Below are 22,244 nucleotides of genomic sequence, written 5' to 3'. Positions count from 1 at the left end.
TTCAACTTTCTTTCAGAAGAACAGTCTAAGTGTGAGCTGACAGTGTAAATTCGGGCTTTTAAGAATCAAAGCAACGTTTGCATGTACGAGTTGACAACTGGTATTTTTCAGTCAACATAAGCAGAAAAACTAGAATAACTAACTTGCTAGTATAACCTATTTTACATGTATACACATCTATATATAGCACAGAATAACAATGTTGCTAGAAAATTTTAGTATTATTCTCTTCATCTTGGTAGGCAGCTCTCTGAGGATGTTAAGTATGCTGGCTCATAAGTATTTTGACTTTCTATGCTGTTTCTTGCTTGCTGACCATTGATTTCTCCATGTAGTCCTTATCCACTCAAAAGAAGTAGAAATAAAATAATAAGAAAAAAATATTCCCTGTAAATAGAGAAAACAATGGCATACAGGTCATCTGCAAATACCCCACACCATCACAAACCTTTAAGAGGAGAAAGCATGTGCCCACATCAGGACTAATTACAGTAAGGTCCCAACAGTTTGATAGGTCAGTCTACAGGAAAGTAGCTAGAAAAGATCTGTGAGGTCCCCAAATTTAATAGCAGCACTGCTGTTGCCCTAAAAGCTGCACTATAATACAAGAAACCCCTTCACCCATTTTCTTTTTTGATCAGAGTTTATATATCTTAAACCCATTTTTAAAAAGGGTCTAATTCAACTGATCTACATATAAATGTGCCCACACGGAGCCTCTAAGCCAAATTACCACCATTGAAAAAAAGTTTCAAAACTTAACTGCTATTTTGGTCTCGAGAGCGAAGAGACGTTAATTTTAACTCCCGTGCTGCAAACGCAGCTGCCCGCGGAGAGGAAGACCTTCACCCAAACAGGCGATACGGCTTCGAAACAGGCTGCTTCGGGACTGGAGCTGAGATACAAACAGCTAGTGCCCTAAGTGGAAAAGGGTGGAGTTGGCCACAAAAAAAACCGCCACTGAGTTAAGGCTGGTGGGGAGAAGATAAGAGTCACAAAAAGTGTTTGTTAAAGCTATGAAAAAAAAAAAAAAAAGGCGGGGCTTTTCTAAAGGTAGAAAGGAACAGGCTCCGTAATACACATGGGGAATTAGGTAAAAAGTTACAACCACCTCTTCACTTGCAGTGAAGTGTGTGGGTACCAGGGCTGGATTCAGTGACTCAGTTGACAGCAAGCCGGTCCCATACCGAGCTCAGCCTGCGCTGGTTTTTCCAGCTCCTCTAACCCTGTACACACCAGCTTCCCTCTGTGAGCTGAAGAGGCGCGTTCGCTCCTGCGATAAGCAGCCTAGAGACACCCTATGATTAAAGTAAAACCTGAAGCACTGAACTCCTTTGCAAAGCCCATCCCTCAGCACACCCAGCTCCCAAAGTCCCAGCACCAGCAATCTCCACGCTCACACAACTGCTGCCGTGAATGGGAGGTCTGGGTCCCTCCCTCGTGTTTTCTCACGGAGTAAAGCCACGCTATGCATCTTCTTAGATGGAACATAACTGATGAAATTTAAAATGCTAGAAGAAATCAAATTTCAACTTCTCAGGAGCCTTCCATGTTTCCCAGCATAATTAACTGTTTTTTCAGTAAACACAGGAGTAGGGAGGGTGGGAGCACACATGGTGGCGATGCACCAGGAGATACGACGGGCAGAGCTCTCACAGGGCGTTCTGGATGCAGCCAGGGAAGAAAGTCATCAGTCATGACTTTCCAGGATTTTCCAGGCACTGTTAAGAGCTTGTACTAAACCAAAGGATTATTTAAAAGCAAAAAAAAAAAAGAAAAAAAAAGAAAAAAGGACTTAAAAATTAGTACAGCTAAGTTAGTCCTTTTAATTGTTATTCATTACTTGTACTGCAATGGATCTTTAAGGGACATTTTGTGGCCTGTCTTAAATGACATGCCAAGTTGACCTTATCTCCCCCAGTGAATGAAATGCTGCACAGATCGTGTGACGAAAGCATACGATTAAATGAGGTACTGCGATGAGAGAAGAGTCATGACTCCCCAGCAGGAAGTCAGAAGGGTGTCAGAGAAGACGGAATCTAGAGGAAGAAGCTGCAATGCGAGAGGTCTACCCAGTGAGGAGGTCCCCAGCGGATGTATAAGGTTGTGAGCCCTTTGTGGCCAAAGGGTGATGCACCTGAAGTATCTGAAAGGCTTTTGAACTTGTGGGGAAAGGGCAGTGGAAGCTGAAACGTGAGGAACTGAAAGGACTTTAATACTTTAAGAACATAAACTGCTCCAAAAGGGAGCGGTGTTGTGAAAATACTGCGTGTTCACTCGATACAAAATAAAGTAAGCTAGACAACTGCAAAAGCTGGGGAAAAAATAAATCAAACCATCCTTCATCTCTGTCCTGATGGTTTGAAAATGACATAGCCAGAAAAAAACCTCAAGTGTGGGTGGGTTTGCTTGTTTTTGAGGAGAAAAATCTGCCTGTACGCTAAGGCAGACCTCTGAATAGAGGACTTACCTCCCCACTTTTCTGGGCAAGACCAGCTGGCGTGGGAGGCAGGGGCGTGTGTGTTATGTACAAGGCAGGAAGGAAGAGAGGTACGGGAGAGAAGTACATTTTTAACCTCAGAATAAGAAAACCCTGATTTTGCAATCTGGATGGCTAAACCTGAACCAGTGCCCTCATGTAATGGCAGCGCCGAGCCAGAGTCGCCCTGAACACCCTGCAGAGCTGTAACGGATCAGTGGGCTCTCTCTGCATCCAACATGAAAGTAAAGTAAAGTATGATGAGATCCTGCCAGCAAACTTCTCAGCTTGAAAAGAAGCAAGCTCCAAATAACTGTATGTTTTGTAAGTAAAAATGGCAAGTGCACGTTCAATGGGTCTCAACAAGCCATGTGAAACTTTCACTGGTAAATTCAAAACATAAATTAGGCATTTAAATTCCAATAACCAGGCATTTTTATGTTTACATATTTCAGCTGTTCAACTCATCACTTCAGACACAAATTTGGCTACTCCAACTTCTTCTTACATCAGTAAAATAACAAAATATATTTCATATAACTGTTATCTTATGCATACGTTAAATGAATAAGCACACCCTCTTCCATTTCCACTCTGACCTGTAGCTTTCCTGCAAATACAGTGATATAAAGTGGATGTAAGGTATTCCCCAATGCAGTTTAAACAGTGATCCTAATTTCCTAATCAGGTTACACACACAGTAAAGCCTGTACTACAGCTTAAGCCTGTAACTACAGCTAAAGCCTGTAGATAGCTTTCCTGCTGGTTAGGTAATTGCTTCACATGGTCTCACTTCACTGGAAGCAGCCTGGCACTGCTGCCTGCCCACAGAAACACCAGACACCTTCCTTGGCCAATCCGGAAGGGCTGCAGGGAGTTTCTCCCTGCTGTATGTTCCTGCAGCTCCTCAATGCTGAACTGACTGTTCAGTCTTCACACACCATAACTGCACAACCATTGCTTTTTTTTTTTTTTTTGTAAAGTGTTTTGAAACGTTCGGTTGCCATGGTGAGGGCACGAGAGAAATACCAGAAGGAAATGAAGGCCAGGAGGACTTGTACACCATAACTGAAATAAAGGTTTTGATGATACAGCAAATAAATGTTTACTCTTTGAAAAAGGTATTTACTCTGTGTAACAAGCAAGATATGATTGTTTAGCATATAAAAAGACAAAATAGTTTTTAATTTCAGAGTTAAGTTGGAAAATCTAAAACAAAGTCCCATCTTTTTAAATTTTGGATATACTATAGGTCAAGTATCTCAGACCCAATGCAAAGCAATAAAATTAGCCCACTGCATAAGTGTAGTGCCTTTCTTTTAAAAGTAACGACACAGTACCTGAACCTTCTGAACTTGCAGACATTACTGAAATAAACTTAAATGGCTTTATCGTAAAGATTGGCCAGCAGTACCCTTGGATGCTATCAGGCTGCTCAGACCCATCTGATCTTAATTTCTTTCCACCTTTCTAACAGACACAGAACAACAAACATGTAGGTCCTGTCAGATTCTCCAGGCCGTTGGATGCTCACAGGTTACATGCAATATTAAGCAAACATGTCTGAGAATTCACTGATAATGTCAGGACATTCTTCATGGGCAGTGTCATAAAACTCTTATAATTTCTTTAAGACTTATTATGAGCAGACTCATAATAAGACAAACATCAGAGGCAATGGGAACAGCTCTTCAGTAGCTTTTAAATTATTTAATTTAGGAAAGGGAAATTGTACATCAGAGAGGAGTAGTCAGATTGCACATCAATATGTGCATCAAACAGCCCATCAGAGAGACGCAGCAGTTTGATGTCTAAAGATGTCTAGCCAGGGCTGTAGCCCTTACAATAACATGCACTGCACAAAATACACCGTAGTTCCTGAAATATATTCTCTAATTTATTTTCTTGATAAAGGATTTAGATATTTCTATTTGAAAGAAAGAAAAAAGCTTGTTAATAAAACAAATTAAATCAGTACCTAAGCTTTCTAGTATATGACAGTGATTAACCCTTTAGTTTTATACCATAATTCTTTGCTCAGAGAAAGTGCATGTTCAAACAAGTTCACCTTGGGTCCATACATGCTTGTGTATTTTCAAGAAAGGTATTATCCTTGCTACATACATTTTATATTTACTAATACTTGCCAGAAGATGAGTCAATGACTATTTCTCTGATCTGAATGCATATATCTAAGACTGGGTGAAGATATGAATGCATATATCTAAGACTGGGTAAAGATTTACCAGCAAGCAAGGTCGTCTTTAAAATGTGTCTGATAACCTCTCTTCCCCTTCTTCCAGAACACCTTCAAACTATTTCCTCCTTGTTGACTGGAATAAACCAGAGAAGCAACAAAGGTCTATGCAAACTTCTAATGAAACGTAATTCTGCAGCTATAGAACAAAAACATTACACACAATACTTGTTAATTCAATCCTGAACCTGTGTTATGCAGGAAAAATGCTTTCTGGCCCTTTTGTGACCAATATCATACTCAGGAGGAGACAAGGTAATTGTTTTCAGTCCTGACTCTCAAGAACACTATGGCACATTGCAGCTGGAACCTGGAAGAAATAATGCAGTTTCTATCCCCAAGTCACTTATGAAATTTGCTTGATGGACATTAAGTCACAGATATTGTATTAAAAATGCTTTTATTTCCTCACACGAGAAATCATAGCAGGATTCCTCTATTTTTTTTATTTCAAGAAAAAAGACAATAAAAGGAGATACTTAAGTGAGGGGAACTGGTAGCTCAGACACCTCCTCTTCGTGCCTGATCACACACTCAGCTCCCACGTTCCTGTTTCTCCCCGGCAGATGCCAGGAGCCGAGCAGGCGGCAGGCCCCTGGCTTATTTGGACAACTGTTCCCTTACACAACAATAACTTGCAACTTATTGGCAGCTCCAGACAGCCACTTTCCAAAAAGTGCTGGGCTCAGCTTCTCTTGCGGCACGACACTAACAGCAGCCCAATGGCTCTTTGTCCCCCAACCTGCTGTTAAAAGTTACCTGTGGGTAACCTGAAGGGGTTGCCCCTCTTCATCCCCCTTCCTAAAATCTGCACGCTGACACTGCATCTATTAAAAAAACCACAGAGGCTGAGGCAAAGGGACATTTATTATGTTTGGCAGACTTGGCAAAAGGTCCCCCAAAATGTTATGGAAATAATTACGCTCATCAGATTCAACATTGCCATCAAAAGGACCAACAAATAACACACATACAAACCCAAACAAGATCTCCGTAACTTATTTTTATCTGTTAGGCTAAAGATCTAGTCTTTGCTGCAAGCACTGGCTATTCATAATGTGAATATTTTAACAGGAAGGAGCAGACTCCGATCACATTTTACAATTGAGTGTCAACATAAAATTATCATGATTAAAGCATTATGCAATACCTCCTTAGAGTATTTTCTTTATAAAAGAGCTTGGCTGCAAAACCAAGCTTGCACAAATTGACTTGAAAGTAATAAATTCCTTAGTCAACAGGTTCACATTATACTCAGAGCAACACACAGATCCAAGAGGCACTCCATGACACACTTCAGCGCACAATCCTGTTATTCATGGATGACTATAATAGGGTGATTACTAACAGCTGTTTGCAATCTCATTGGATATGGAAAAGCTTAAAAAAAATTCCAGAAGCAGCACCCCAACTTTGAGAGGGATTGAAGAGAGAAGGATCCTCAAAGCTGCTTCACCCCTTCCCAGTCCTGTTATCCTCATTGCTCACATTACACTCCAACACCCCCAAAGGCTCACCCTTGCAGAGTCCTCACTCCCTATGGCTTCAAAATACTCAAGGCAACAGTACTACTTTCCAATGTATTCATCAGGTTAAACCCAAAGAAAAATATAAATTAAAACTAATATGAGAGCGGTTCAATAGATTTCATAATTTTATATGTAGCCTACACAAGTACTGAACTTACACAATCAGTAAGTGCTATTATGGCCAAGTATGGGTATGATCACCCCCAAGGACATGAAAAGAACAGATAGTCTAGCTTTTAAACAAACTTAACCCAATTAAAAATGTTAATTAAAGCATTCCTGATGCAAATGATAGGTTAATATTCAAACCCAGAAAGCAGAACACCACGTAATGCCCTAATTTGTTCCTATTTGACCAGCGACTCCTTCACTCTCTTCCCTGTCCCTAAGTTTTAATTAAGTACCCTGCAGCCAGCCAGATCTTTCTGTAACACTGCAATGAAGCGTAAGACCATAAAAGCATCAGGAGAAAAAACAACACAATAAAGGCTGCTTGTTCACAGACAAAAAAACTACGCAAACAAAACGCTGGATAATCTGTTTAGTGACTCTCTTAGAAGATGGTCCAGAGTTATTCTAGTTGTGTGTAGCTTTCTTTTTTTAAGTCTCAAAAAGTTAATCAGGAATCTCAGTAAATAACATTCTCTCATTCTCGTCCCCCCTTAATCCCACTCACAGGGCTCTGCAGTATCTGAGTGACCCTCTTCCTTTGCTCCATCATATTGAAGTCCTGTCTCAGGTCAGGAGACATGTTTCTCTCCCGGATATACTCTGGATCGTTCTCATTGATACGATCAAAGTACCGCTCCTTGTGAGGCATCGTGGCCGGGGGAGGAGTAGTGATCACCACCTGACTGGCATCAGTACTCATGCTTCAACACTGCGGATGGTAGGCTTCACCTGAAACAAATAAAAAAGGGGGAAGAATGATTAACAACTAAAAGGAAGGCATTGAATATAACTTGCAAGTTTGGATACAGATAACTTTCTTTTTCATCTCTGCAGAACAATGTCTAAAATGAAAGGAGAACAAATGAATAATTATCATAAGAAGAAAACTAAGGAAAAATTTTAGAAAAGTGTTTAAAAACTATTAATGAGTCTTCTAATAGTTCATAACCATCTCTACTCAAGTTCAAACAAAAACCCAACAGTATACAATTAAAAATTATGACATTCGAACAGCCAATAATATATTTTACGACAAACTTTCCTATATCATTTTACATTGCACTCATCACTCCCCCATGGTTTTTATACAGCTCTCTGTCCTGACATGTTCAACCAAACACTCAGACAGGGCCTCTGTTTACCATCCGCTCAGACCTCATCTCCCAACTCGAATGAAGACATTCCTCAATTACAGCATTTCTGAAGCATCTCATAACCCCCAGCTGAAGAGGCGCTGGGCCGCTTGAAGACTGCCAGGGGATCTCTGCAGAGCGCCGGCTGGTGCCTGTGCTTTCAGGAGACACTCGCAGACACCAAGGGAACTGCAGAAAAGGTCGTATGTTGGGTTGCGCAGGACTGCGGCTGCGTCCGTGGCAAATAGCTGGGTTTTAGCTTTTCTTCTCTCATGCAGTTGCGCGCAAAGATTCTCACTGAAGCTCATTACATTAGGAAAAATATGAAGTTCATTACGTTAGGGAAAAAAAAAGCCCAAACTTTCATGTCTTTGTAGAAAGCTATGCTTAAAACTTCATTTAAAAAAACCTGATAAGCATTTGTAAACACAAACAGAAGTGGATCAAAAGCAGAAAAGCAGACACCTGAATTTTCATACAAAGAATCAGGCTGAGGAGCACGCTCGGGAACACTGTTCCTCAAACAGATACTGAAGAGGGACGTTTTCTCAGGTTTGATGAACAAAGAGAAGCAAGATTTATAGGATGAGATAGTGTATTATGAAAATACATTTTAAAATGCAAATATCTACATTCAATAATATATTTAATATAAAAATATTTGCATGCAAATGTATTTGGTATGTAAATAATTCAGGTCTTCAGAGGAAAAAAAAAAAACCAAACATGAAGGAATAAGAGTTGTCCAGCAGTATTAAACAGCGTGGTTTGACGTTATGGTATCAGTGGTTTGAAGTGTCCTTGCTCCACGGCACAGTTCACCCACCCCACGTTTGGGTCATGCAACTACTGTTTGGGATATTCTGTGAACTGACATGGAGCATCTTAACCCTTCCAACTACAACCTTGTGTATTTTCCAGATGAAACATTTGGGGAGACCTCTGTTAAAGGCAGCTTCAGCAACCCAAGCCCTCCTCCTGCTGCAACAAGCCCTTTCGGTCCTTGTGCTGCACCCTCTGCTGCGCAGCCATGCCATGAGCCAGGCTGGCAGGAGGACGCAAACTAGTTTTCAGCCAGTTTCCCACACTGACGCCCAAGCAGCTTTGCTGGCACGCTGCAAGGGAGAGCGCAAGGATGAAATCCTGGGGCACTGCAGCCCTGCTACCAAATATGAAACCATAGACAGAAAACAAAACAGATATCACCTACAGAGCTGGGAAAGCATTAGCAGATTAGGTACAAGGTAACCACATCTGTGATTTTCTTGTATATTACAGACTATGATAACATTTGGGATTGAGATAAAATACAGCTAACACCCTTCTAAGAACAATCACTACAAGTTGTAATTGTTTTTGTTCTTTACGTGCTCTTTTTGTTTTGAGGGAGAAGACACGTTCTGGGATGCAACATTATCCAGCTGCACCCACAAAGCTTCTAGGAGGTACCTGGCATGCTGGATGAATGTACCACATTCTGGGATGTGTAATTCACATCCTGGAGGCAAGCTCCATGAACTCTGATGGTTTTGTTATGGATGCTGTGGAAGCTTACCAGTGAGTTTTGCATTTGCTGCTCCGGTGCAGTCTGAGTTCATTCAGCGTTTGCTGACTGACCACTGGGAAGCCTGCTAAGTGGGATCAGTTTGGGGATGCTGGGGAGAAGGCAAGGGGCTTGCATCAAGGAAGTGGGGGTTTGGGAAAAATCTAGACATATAAAAGGAGCTTAAGTTTTCCTAAAGAATGAACTATGGTCTATTCCAGCTGGGAGCACTGAAGCAGAAGGATAAACCTCTTGGGACAGCATTTGGGGATATGATCACAGCCTGCCTTCCCTCTGTTCAGGTTAGAAGAGATACCTTTATAAATGTAACCATGTATTATGTCTCCCCTCCCTCTCCCTCTCCAAAAATTGGTGGGGTTCAAGAAGCAAAAGAAAAAATCATCAGGAGAAGACACAAAGCCATAAGCTCACTCTCCAAATGCCACAAGGTATGAAGGGCTTGAGCCCAGACCTCTCAGCCTACACTGTTCTCCATCTGTGTCAGGGTAAATACCTCCATCTGAGTCAGAAGACACCTTCCAGCACCTGCTGGTAACCGAAAACAGTCTAGAAATGCAGATGGCAAGAACCTTGCTTGAATCGGCAACCAGCTGCGGCTCTCGCTCTTCAGTTACTTCTTCCCAGGAGTTGCCATATCCAACTGTTTTTCCTAAAATGCTCATGAATCTCGTAAACCCCGAGTGGCCAACTTGCTCAACTGCTGATCCACTCGGCTGGACCAACTACGTGCATGCCTGAACTTCAAAAACTTTTATTGCTATTATTATAGGTTTACAGGACATAATTAGTTCAAGTCCGTTACTTTACAATTCGTTCTTACAGTGACAGAAAAGCCCATTCATCTGTAAAAAGACACACATGTGGCTGGCAATACCTAAAACCCACAAAAGAGATTTTTCTAAATTGCTTTGGACTTCATTTTTTCCTCTTTCCTTTCAGACTGGTTTGTTACCTCTAGCCATTAAGATTACAACATTAAAGTCCTTGTACTACAAAAAAACCTTCGTTACTGAACATAATACGGGTATTGGGTCCAGTTGTTCTTATTAGGTCTGGTTCAATGCCTGCTCTGTTGGGCCCAGGCTGACTCTCGTATAACCCCTACTGTTCGGCTGGAAAATTTTCAAACAAATCAGCCATTCTTTTATTATATATTTGGATCTTGCATTGATTTTTTAAAAAAGGGACACTTGTTAAAAATGTGCTCTGCTTTTGGGGATCTAAAAATCTGTACCTCCATCTCAGCACAGGACTGGCAATGCCATAGAAGTAAGTATTTACAGAAAATCCAGGTCTCGAAAGCTATGAATTGTGACAGAGGATTCTCCCCCCCTCCCCACTTTTTTTGTGAGATTCTTTTGCCTGAAAGAAAAATCAGCTTTGCTGCAAGGCTGCTTTTGGCTTCCATCCCTTTCAATGATGTTCATGAATTACAGAAAGTGAGCGATCATCTTCCTGATCATCCTGATTAGCTTCCTGATTAGCTAGCGGTACTAGCTAATGGTTCTTATGCGTGCTATACCTCATAAGTATAAGCGGTTCCAGAGACTGAGGCACAGGTGGAAATGACAGACCGTAAGTCCCTATAGCAACAAGACACTATCTCTAGACTAGTCAGAAAGGACAAACATACACAGAGAAATCAAACCTAAACAAGGATCTGATTTTGTCCTGGTGAGAGCCATCACTTGCTCAGCTGAGACACACATTTTAGCCCGCATTTTGGCCTAACACGCTGTCACGCCAAAAGGAGATTCAAAGTATACAGAGAGCAGTTTTCCCACCTATGGTTCAACCACTCCAATGGGGAGCAAAAGAAACTAAGAGCAGCGAGTCAGCATGTCTAAGCTTTTTTTATACAGAATCCTCCTCTCTGCTGAAAATACTTTCAGGGACCTGCGAAACAGAAGAAGCTCAAAGCTCTCGCTACAGGGTAACTTGTTAATCTAACTCTGCTTCCCCCTGTCTAGATATGCCACCCTGGTTCTTGCTGACTGAACTCCGATACTGCTACAAAGGAAAACAGGTCATGTCCTCCTGTGCTTTGATGCCTTATATAGCTCATGGGTTTGGCCTCCATGTTCTGTTCTGTATTTTATAACTGTAACTGGGCTACCAGGAGAAAGTAGAGCATTCCACCTTTGTCAGGAGGATATGCATCTCTCCACTTAGATGTAAGTTTTATTTAATAAAAGTGTCCAATTCATTCCATGAACTTGGAATTGTTGATTTTAGGCTGCAACATTAAGTCCTGAGCACCCCCATCTGACACTTTGTAAAGTCTAAGTAACATGCTGTGCTGCTTTTGTTGGAATAACTGTTTTCAATGTCAAATCACAAAAGCAGCTCAAAAATAATAATGAGGTCAGAGAAACAAGGAGTACTGAAGGAAAACAAAAGAGCAAGAGACCAAATGCAAGAGAAATTTATCTTCCCAAAGAACATCTCAGAAAGCACTGACTTGATATAAATGTATCTTTCATAATGTACAGAATGTATATAAAAATAAATACCACCATAAGAGAAAGAGCAATAGAAAAGGGATAAAATCATTAGAGCACCAAGTAAAGAATCGTGAAGTTACCTTTTATGCTGATTTTTTATGGCTGTTTTCAGACATTCCCATTTTCTCTATGCAGTGCAATCCATCTGTTTGAGAGTTCCCAGTACTGCAAACCAGCAGCGTGCGCACCGCTTCGTTAACCGGTATGACTGATTTCAGGTCTGAGCACTCGAGCTAGACTATACCGCATCCGAGCATTTCTTTTTTAAGGAGCACGTTGTGTTATTCTGCTCTTGCTATTTCTCGCCTGCTTGTTTTTAAGGAACAGTCTGCTCTTTCTTCCCCCCCTCCATTATCTTGTCTGCCAGGAGACTTGTTGGAAGCAAACTGGGTGTCTCTTGATCTCAGCTCCAGCCTCCTATGAAACAGGCAGGTTCCAGACTTGGCTTTAGCCAACACTGTCAGCTACACAAGTAAGCTGGCAGAAAGAAACACGCTTAAGGAACATGAAGGAACAGTTAAGAGGGACAGGCAAATATGTAGAAGAATATGGATGGAGACGAGGGCCATCACCGCTGACTTCTGGCATTAGGAAGTCAACTGGCCTTCCCCCTTCCTATAAATTTTAATAATGACATATAATTGACTAATCACATCTGTTTTAGGGCAAACAAATTATTTGGACAAACATCTCAAAATTCAATTAATTTTCTTATTCTCCTGATCAGGACACCAAATACCATCAATATCTGACACTGTATTGACAGGTTTTTTTTTTCAACATTACGATGGGTTTGGCTTTAATTTATCAGTCTCACCTTACACACTCATGAGTAAGATGTATGTTCAGACGTTAGCATTTTCTTGATGCCATTTGTGGAACTGAAAATACTTCTGCTACACTAGATAGGAAGCATTTGTTCAAAATTATAGTAACCGATTTTACTAATATACAGTGATCCTGGATACTAGCACTCAAGTCAAACTGTCAAACTACACTCTTAAATTGACACAAGGTAGTATTTGCATTAAAAAATAAAGCAGTCACACCTACTCCCAACCTTCCCAGCCTTTCAATCTTTGTCACTCTATCACCTCTTCAGACTTATGCCAGCAGATGTTTGTAAGGTCAGATGGTGGAATGGGTAGGAGAAACTACTCTTCGGTTGAATTTAAGTTTTTGTTTTGTTTGGATTTGTTGGTTTTTTTTAACTTTGAGGTTTTTAAAATGGATTTATTTTCAATTGTACCAGTTACCCCAGCCAGTTAACTGCACATCTACACAACTGTTTGTTCTGAAACAAAGACGGTGATGATACAGGGGTGTCTAATACTGCTTCTTCCAGTAGCAATGCAGGCATAAACAATTTGTCATGCTACAGCCCAAACTGGTTACAAATCAAATATTCTAATCCAGTGCTGCATATTTAATTTAAGTCCTTCTGCTTTAAGCAGAGTAAGCTAATGAAATAATCATAATCTCCTTTCAGACACCACATTAAAGAGACTATGTGGCGGCAGTATATATTTTTCCTAAGAAATAAGAACTTGACTGTATTTGAACCTTGTTTTTGTGTTTCTGTGTTAAACCTAATGCATTATTTTTGCTCAATTATACAGCGCAATATTAAAGTCAACATAAATATTCAAGCTGTGAAACTCACACTTTACTCAGTGTAAACTGGAACTGAGCCAGCTACTCTTTACTGTCAAAAAGTGAGATAACATAGTGGGTTGCTGACAGCCACCCAAAATATGAGGGCTATACCTTTACCTTTGACTGAAGATGTGACATTTTTCCTCTGTTAAGGAAGGCTCCTTATAACACACCCAGCCTTTAGCAGGTGCAGTTTGCACCTCCGCATTTGCAGGCCAGCCTGCCAACATTTTGCAGCACAATCAGTGTGGAGGGGGAAAAAACCCCAAGCCTAGAATGATGGTTTGATGTATCCAATATGCTCTACCACATGGCCATAAATGCTATTTGCATGTGTTAAGTCTCATAAATGAACTTGTATGCTTAACCATGTAGTCCCTAACTACTTTATTCATTTATATTTTGGTATTCCTTCACGGTTGCGTGACAGTTTTTAATGATGGAGAGAACTCTTGATGAGCAAGTTATCCAGTTACTATCATCCAGTGACAGGATGATAGAAGACAAGAACAGTCTCAAAAGGACAACCTCTAGTTCAGATCCAAGGTCCATCTTGCCCAGTATCAAACCTCCTGTGCTGAGGAAACTGGGCTGTTTCCATCGCTGTAGTGCATGACCCTTAAGGAGTCAGCAGTATAGGGCCTTCCTTGCTTCACTCCATAAAACAATGTTTTCTTGTTTTACTAGCAAAATGTTGCGGTTGTGCAGACAATAAGAACATTTTGAGCTTGTACTGTTCTGTACACAAAACATTCAAGTCAGAACAAATCTAATCACACAAGCAAACTGGTTATAGAGAAGTAACAGGAGGAATTCAGAGTTCGCGGGTGAACTGATTGATGCGCATGGGTACTCCTGCATCAACCAGGGAAGGGGGTGGCTGCACAGTGAGAAACACAAGAAAGCACAGAGATGTTAGAGTGGAAAAGGGGGACTCATGTCACATATTGATTATTCCCTATAAATCCTCTCTTACTCTTGAACACAGTTTGCCACAGCATTTATCTATAACAGTATGATGGAAGCGAATACAAACTATTAATTTGTAATTTTAAAGAGAGACAACAGATTATGTCACTAAAACCTCACTTGAGGAGAAGGAGGTCAGTCACCCACAGATATCACGTTGGTTTGTTTTTTCCCTTTCCCTAAACTTGTTCCTTTAAGAGAAATTTTTCTTTTTGGTAGTTACATTTCCTCCTTCTATTTATTTGTTATTTTTAGTAAGTACCTGGTTCACTGCAATTTACCAGAAACAGTTTTAAAGCTGAGTTATATTTTGCTCATATGTAAGTTTTATTTATGTAGGTAAGCCTATGTGTATATTTTGAAACAAAATTAAGCTGCACTTTGGAGTGCCAATAGTTGTCACCTCCGCTTGGGTACACAGGGTGAGTGGTCCTGTGAAATGGTGTGGAGTCCATGGACGAGGACTATTTCTAAGGCAATTAAAAAAAATCACCTCCTTAAATCAAGTAAAAACACCGGAACAGCTAATAAATTAAATTACTTCGTAAACTGTAAATAGCTTCTGTACTTACTAGACTTGAAAAGCATGTCAGTCCTACCTCACACCCACTTCTCTGTTTTTCTTTTGTCTTCTATGTTATACTGAGGTTCGTGAAAAAGCATCGTAAAAATGAGCTCTGTGATGAGAACGTAAGTTTCTCTTGGTTTAAGCTGTTTTTCTATAGCAGTGTTAAATTAAAATTTCACACACAGGATATGAGACCACTCAAAAATATTTGAACACTGAGCTTAAATAACCTGCTTTTATCCAAAGGCAAGACGTCTGTCCAGGAAGAGTGTCCTCACTGTAGCAGAACGCTAAGGAGACTTACAGGAGCTCCCAGGTAAAAGAAGACCTCTCCCTACGGCATATGCAAAAAGCAGCTGAATGACAACAATGGAAATGAAGTTACTTCCGCCCGTCCCTTAACATTTTTCTGCTTATTCCCACTTCGCTCCAGGGTAAAAATTCGCCTGCCGCTCGCAGAAAACCCCCTCCCACCTCCACACAGCTCCAGAGGATTTGATAAGGACCACAGCAGCATGAATTGCTGCAGGTTTTCAAGTTGCAAGCTTTCTGAAGCTGTATTCCCTTGCAACGTTTAGGATGTCTACAAAGAAGAAGGATCTGAACGCAGAAGATCTCCAGCAGAGGAGCCAGCCAGCACAGTGATGACAGCAGCACCACTACTTTGAGTGCAGCATTTGCTGGTGACCACCCTCAGCCAGCTCACGGGCAGTAAAGCACTTGACCTGCAAGAATTCAATCCAGTCTCCTCTGGAAGTGGTTTCTTTTGGCAAATCAAAATGAAGATAAAAGCACTGGCTCTTTCCCAATGCCACCTCGAAGCTTATGCGTTACAGAGAATAAACTATGCATCCAAATTTAACCACTTTTAAAATTTTATTAAAACATATCAATTAAAATCATCTCTAAACAGTAGTTCTGAATGATGAAAGCACATGAACACGTGCATAACGCCAGCGTGCCAGCAGGCCATGAGACCACAGGCAGGTCCAGGCACCCCCGAGCAGATCTCTGCAGCACAGCCCACTTTGCAGAGCCAGCTCGTGGGTCAGCGCAGCCCTGGTGGGCTCTCCCAGACTGGCAGTGCATTTCGGTTCTTGCTGACCCTGTTTTGTCACCCTTCTTTTACAGATTATATGTCAAACCCGTTTGGATGCTTGGAACAAGTGTCATAAATATTATTAGCATATATTTACATATTTCAAAGAATCCATCAGTGATAGGAGCACTCTGTGTGTATTAATGTCCTGTCTTTATCCATTCCTGACTGACACACTGCAGAGTTAGTATCGATAGGGGATACAAGTAAACTATACTTGCAGAACAAAAACCAGATTATTTGTGTTTGTCCTTACTGAAGTCAGGGAACCCCTCAAAATAATGCCAGGGAGCTTTAACCCCAAACGCATATTTCTGTTTTATTTTAAAACCAGAAATGAAGACTTAAGACATAAATATCAGTTTTCAATAGGAATAACTGCTTGTCTTTTTTGGTTTTAAGGATTCTGATGAAACGCAAATGCTGCAGCACCAAAGCAGCTTCAACTTTTGGTTCTCACGACCTAGCTCTTATCCATGCTACAAAGAGACAGAGTAGAACACGAGGCGGGGAGCGAGGGGAAGGACAGTATTTGCATTCATCTAGTTTCAGAGATATCTGGGATGTCAGTAATAAAAAAGTAAGGTAGTATTTTCCAAAATATTGCAACTTTAAGACAATAAAAAACTTATTTTTTTAAAAAAAGACTTATCTCTGCTTATCTACATAATCACTTGTGGCTAAGTTACCTAAAAATACTTCACGAGTCAGTAGACAATAGAGAGCTAAATTAAAAGATTACATTCTGTTAGTACTTATCCGTAGTAAGCCATGAAAGTACGCAAACACAAAATCCCCACACATACACAAGCAATGGCTGAAAAATCCCCCTAAATCCTTTGAAAAAGATGAAACCTGGGTTCCTCTACAACATAAACTAAGAACTTATCTGTGAGAAAAAACATGTAACTGGAAAAGCTGATTGCAGTCAAAACATTTTACATTTTGCAACACTCTTCCTCTCCCTCTTTTGCAATGCGAAGCCTCCAGCTTCCTCAGGTGACTTTTTCTTGGGCTTCCTCTGAACTGCACAGGTGCAGGGGGAAAACAGTTCCACTTTTTATGCAGACCTACACAGAGTTATGGAGTAGAAGAATCAAGTTTGTTATATAAATAATTTTTTTAAAATCCCACCAATCTGGAAAGCACCATTTGGAGTAACGAGGGCTACTCCTGGCAATCTGCAAGAGCCCTCCTCAGTCACCGGTACAACGTGTCACATTAGATAGCAGGGAAAACTCTTATTGATCCCAGGGCACATCAAAAGCCTTCTTGATTTATGGCAGTTTGATTATCCTGAGAAATGTCATGGCCGAAGCAGCTGCCTCCTGGGTTTTACTGGAGGGTCAGAGGCTGCGATGGTGGGCAACCCAGATGATCGACAAGAGGCAACTGCTGGATTTTAGAAATGTTTACACGAACAACTGATCTCGTGTACGGCAGCACACAGCCAAACCTTTTTATAGCCCCAACTCCTGGAGTTCCTCCTCTTCACATCAAATTCTGACCTTTACCACCACCGACAGCTCAGTGTAGACCCCATTTAAGACCACCGCCATGCACTGACCATACAGAATTGCAGCTCAACGCCCTCTGTAACTCGTAAGCGAGGAATGGGAAACCCAGCCAACAGCTCATCTCAGTGGGGACATTTGTAACTGGAGCCTTGAAGAAAAGATGAAATTGTGCCAGGCCTTCGATCATAAAGTCTTCAGGACAAATTGTATCTTTATTTATATTATGCACCACACCCTGCATGATTCCCCTCAGTTCATCTTGGGATCTCTGAATCACTCTACTATAAATTTAAGTAAGGAGCAATAACACAAGTCACATTAATACACCAATATCAGCTTGACCATGTCAAAATAAATTGGCTAGCTTCTCAAAAAAAGAATTTTAACATTTTACTGCCCTGCACATACATTCTCACATTAAACACAAAACAACAGCATTTCAAAAAAAGCAGATTTATGACAGTTATAGTAAAAAACTAAGAATGTTTTTTATAAAACAACACAATTGCACATACTGATCTTCACATATGAAGAACAGGCATAGTGGGAACATTATGGTTGTCTTAAGGTTTTTAATTGTAATTTAAAAATAGTAATTTTAGGAATCAATGAAAGTGTGAGATGAATGATGCCAGCCAAGCCCAGGCCTGACTGTGCAGCAGGCACATTGCCACTGATTGGCCATGAGAAGCATGGAAAAAAACCTAGGCATCTCGAGAAGAGCTACACATTTACTCTAGTAAATGCTCCAAAAAAGCAAGCTAAAAATTGAGCTGTAGAGGAAAGGCTCTGCAGGTAGGACTTTAACAGCTTACATCAGCCATGGGATGGCATAGGGGACAAAAACCTGGACATTTGCAAAGCATTTGACACTGTCCCGCACGACACCCTCATCTCTAAATTGGGGAGACATGGATTTCACGGACGGACCACTCGGTGGATAAGGAATTGGCTGGATGGTCGCACTCCAAGAATTGCGTTCAAAGGCTCGATGTCCAAGTGGACACCAGTGATGAGTGGTGTTCCTCAGGGGTCGGTACTGGGACCGGTCCTGTTTAACATCTTTGTTGGCAGCATGGACAGTGGGATTGAGTGTGCCCTCAGCAAGTTTGCTGATGACACCAAGCTGTGCGGTGTGGTCGACACACTGGAGGGAAGGGATGCCATACAGAGGGACCTTGACAGGCTTGAGAGCTGGGCCTGTGCAAACTGCATGAAGTTCAACAAATCCAAATGCAAGGTCCTGCACATGGGTCAGGGCAATCCCAAGCACAATTACAGGCTGGGCAGAGAATAGATTGAGAGCAGCCCTGAGGAGAAGGACTGGAGGGTCATGGTTGACAAGAAGCTCAACATGAGCCGTCAATGTGCACTTGCAGCCCAGAAGGCCAGACGTATCCTGGGCTGCATCAAAAGCAGCGTGGCCAGCAGGTCGAGGGAGGGGATTCTGCCCCTCTACTCTGCTCTCATGAGACCCCACCTGGAGTACTGCGTCCAGCTCTGGGGCCCCCAACATAAGAAGGACATGGAGATGTTGAAGCAAGTCCAGAGGAGGGCCACAAAGATGATCAGAGGGCTGGAGCACCTCTCCTATGAAGACAGGCTGAGAGAGTTGGGGCTCTTCAGCCTGGAGAAGAGGAGGCTCTGGGGAGACCTCATAGCAGCCTTCCAGTACCTGAAGGGGGCCTACAGGAAAGCTGGAGAGGGACTTTTTACAAGGGCAAGTAGTGACAGGACGAGGGGGAACAGTTTTAACTGAGAGAGGGTAGATTTAGATTAGATACTAGGAAGAAATTCTTTACTGTGAGGGTGGTGAGACACTGGAACAGGTTGCCCAGAGAAGTTGTGGATGCCCCCTCCCTGGCAGTGTTTAAGGCCAGGTTGGATGGGGCTTTGAGCAACCTGGTCTAGTGGAAAGGTGTCCCTGCCTGTGGCAGGGGGGTTGGAACTAGATGATCTTTAAGGTCCCTTCCAAAGCAAACCATTCAATGATTCTATGAAAAACATGTAAATCACTGTTCCCAAATGATGCTGACAATGTCTTTTCTCACCTCCTTCAGTCTCCAAAGGATCATACTTTTTTGTCCATTACCGGAATTAGTTTTGCTTTAACATATGGGACAATTTTCCCCCTCCTTCGTCCATTTGCAAACATAAATGTTAATGTATGTTAAAACATAACATGAAAAAAGTTAACAAACGTGCAGGATTTGACTGAGGTTATGGTCACCTGCCTAATACGTACAAAGTTATCATCTTCAGAGGACTTAAGTTAAGCACACCTTATGCTACAGTTTGTCATGTGTTCCTGGCTGGCTTGAGGCAATCCTGCCACTCCCAACTCATGTGTTTCAGCTCCCCACATCTCAAAATGCCATCCCCTAGGTGCCAGCACTCCTCCCTATGAAGCTGGGGTCTAAACTGGATATGCAAAGAGATCAGGGTTAAATATAATTTGGGGGAGGAGGGCAGGGGAAAGTATGGAGCAGAGAAGGGCCACATGGAAGTTCAGGGAGCAGCCAGGCCCTCCTCCTTGAAAGTTTAAAACACAGCTACTTAATTAGCTGCGTTCAAAGCATGTTGCTTTAATTATCCTTCCCAGGGAAATCCCTAGGATTTACAGTGGTGCAGCAACACTTTTTCTGTGTTTACCCACATTGCTAATATTGTCTTCAGTTTGCTTCAAAATAATTAAAAAACTCCAACTACCTACCTAACCAGTAAATACAAAAAGTTTCATTTGCAGTCAAAGTTTAACTTATGTAAGTATGTACATTAATCTCAATTGACTTGGCCTGCATTTGACCTGCTTCTCATCTCTGCCACCTTTTGCTCATGGTACTGGAAAAGCAAATGGAATTTAGATAGCCAAAGGTCTCCTGCACCTTCAGGAATGGAAAATTACTCCACTGAATTTCAAGCAAGCCAGTCTGAATTCAGAGGGTCATTTTGGACTTAACCACAGCACTGATCAGAGAAGCAGATGTGCCCAGAGCGGTAGCCAGCACGTCCCTGAACAAGTGCTGAAGAATTACTAACAAAAGCTTTGGTAGGACACACAGCGAGGGGTATGGTGAGCCAGCATCAAGCACAGTAGAAAAAGCATTTTTTTTAAATCAAAAGCCAAATATATAAATATTTCATAATTAGGTTACTATTATTTTCCAGTGCAAGCAAGCAATTATCTACTTTTATCCCATAATTCTCCTCCTCCATCATCACTTATAAGCACTGAAAGTCTGGATAAAATAAAAGACAATCCACAACAAACTACACCAGTACCACAGAGCATGGATGCATCCTGGCATGCTACACAAAATCCTGGGGACTTGCAAACATCTGCGATGGTTGTTACTAGAACGGAAAACCAGCCTGACACTGAACACTTCTCCTCGAGATTTAAACCATCCTCTCTTTTGTCCTCGAGAGTTTCATGAAGCGTGAATAAAACTGGCAGATTTTCATGTCTAAAGAGGAGCCGGTCCAAAGTATCGGGGACAGAATTTCCTAGCAGCCAAGGCGGCACAAACACCATCCACCACAGACAGCTTCAGGAGACACTTTCTACTAAAGCATTGTCATGCAAGTGAAGAAAAGCTTCCTCATGGTTTCTCCTAGAGGAGAAACAAACCAGGCACTTGAATGAGTTGCAGCACCAGCAACTCAGAAGTCCAGTTGCAAAGACCTCGGTTATAATTTTGAAGGCACATGCAGCCTTTGCTCAGTCATGCATGCAGCATGAAAGACTCTCCCTCAAGTCCTTCCCCAAACAATTCTTCCAGTTTCGACTTCTACTGTTTTTTTTTGTTTGTAATTTCAAGAATATTCTGAAGTCAACAAATATATTAGATGGATCTGTCTCTTAGATAAAACTATTTCAACATAATGTATTATGACAAAAATTCATAAAATAACACAAAAGTTGTTTTATTTGAATTTCCAAAGCTCTTTTGTAAACCTGGCCTGAAAATGGTATTTGCCTGTTTGCAATTAAACCTGCTTATGTTTATATTGAAAGCAAGTATCAGACAAGTTACCCATGGGCTGGAGTTCAGAGTCTGAGTGCAGAGAGATGTGGGGGTAAATTTTTCTCTCAAATATATTGTTATGAATCAAAAGCAACCAACCTAAAAATCAATTAACGATTCCTGTAAAAATGACACTGTGTTCTGAGATCTAGCGATGCTTATTTTTGAATATTTGAATAACTCATGGAAATCATCCTAGGTAAACACGGTATTTCAGTTTATACCATAAGAAAATTACTGATGACACAAAAAAATGCCTGAGGCTATACAGATTACCTCTGCTTAAGGAGTGAAAGTAAATCACATCTTTTCTATGGCTTTCAGTTATCTTGTTCACTTATGTACTGGGTGGAGGTTTTTTTTTTTAGAACATCTGTAAAAACCTAAACACTGTCCAAGGAACTAAAGATCTCTGTATTAATGTAAGAACATGCCAAAAAATACCACAAAACTTGATTAATAAAGTGCTGAATAATAGGTGATTAGAAGCCTGCCAAAGGCTCATTCACGACCGCTTCCACAGACATGCTGGAATGCTGCGGAGGACAGCACTGACCCAGGGCGGCCAGAGCTCTGCAGTAGGCACAGTGGGGATGCAGATGAACCGCATCGTTTTTGGAACTCATTTCCTAATTCTAAAGGGAATAAGGAATCTGCAGGATGAATATGGTCTCAAGAATCTGGTCTTAAAGGTTTCTGGAGGAGTAGCAGCAGATGCTGCTTTTAGAGTTGGGCATTATTTAGATTTTTTTTTTTCTTTAAGATGCATT

General features: G+C 41.3%; 1 protein-coding gene across 3 annotated transcripts in view; it reads right to left on the bottom strand.

Moving 5' to 3' along the window:
• Positions 1–22,244, bottom strand: part of ADD3 (adducin 3) — a 100,864-nt gene that overhangs the window by 20,511 nt on the left and 58,109 nt on the right. For all 3 annotated transcript variants that reach the window (XM_068398849.1, XM_068398850.1, XM_068398851.1), the window contains one exon: positions 6,942–7,165. In XM_068398849.1, the coding sequence (XP_068254950.1) occupies positions 6,942–7,136 (195 nt within the window). In that variant the 5' untranslated portion in view covers positions 7,137–7,165. The remainder of the gene's footprint in view (positions 1–6,941; positions 7,166–22,244) is intronic.

Source organism: Nyctibius grandis, chromosome 4 (genome assembly GCF_013368605.1).
Source record: "Nyctibius grandis isolate bNycGra1 chromosome 4, bNycGra1.pri, whole genome shotgun sequence".
Lineage (NCBI taxonomy): Eukaryota > Metazoa > Chordata > Aves > Nyctibiiformes > Nyctibiidae > Nyctibius > Nyctibius grandis.
Note: the sequence above shows the minus strand (reverse complement) of the source record. Positions and strands in the feature narration are given on the sequence as shown.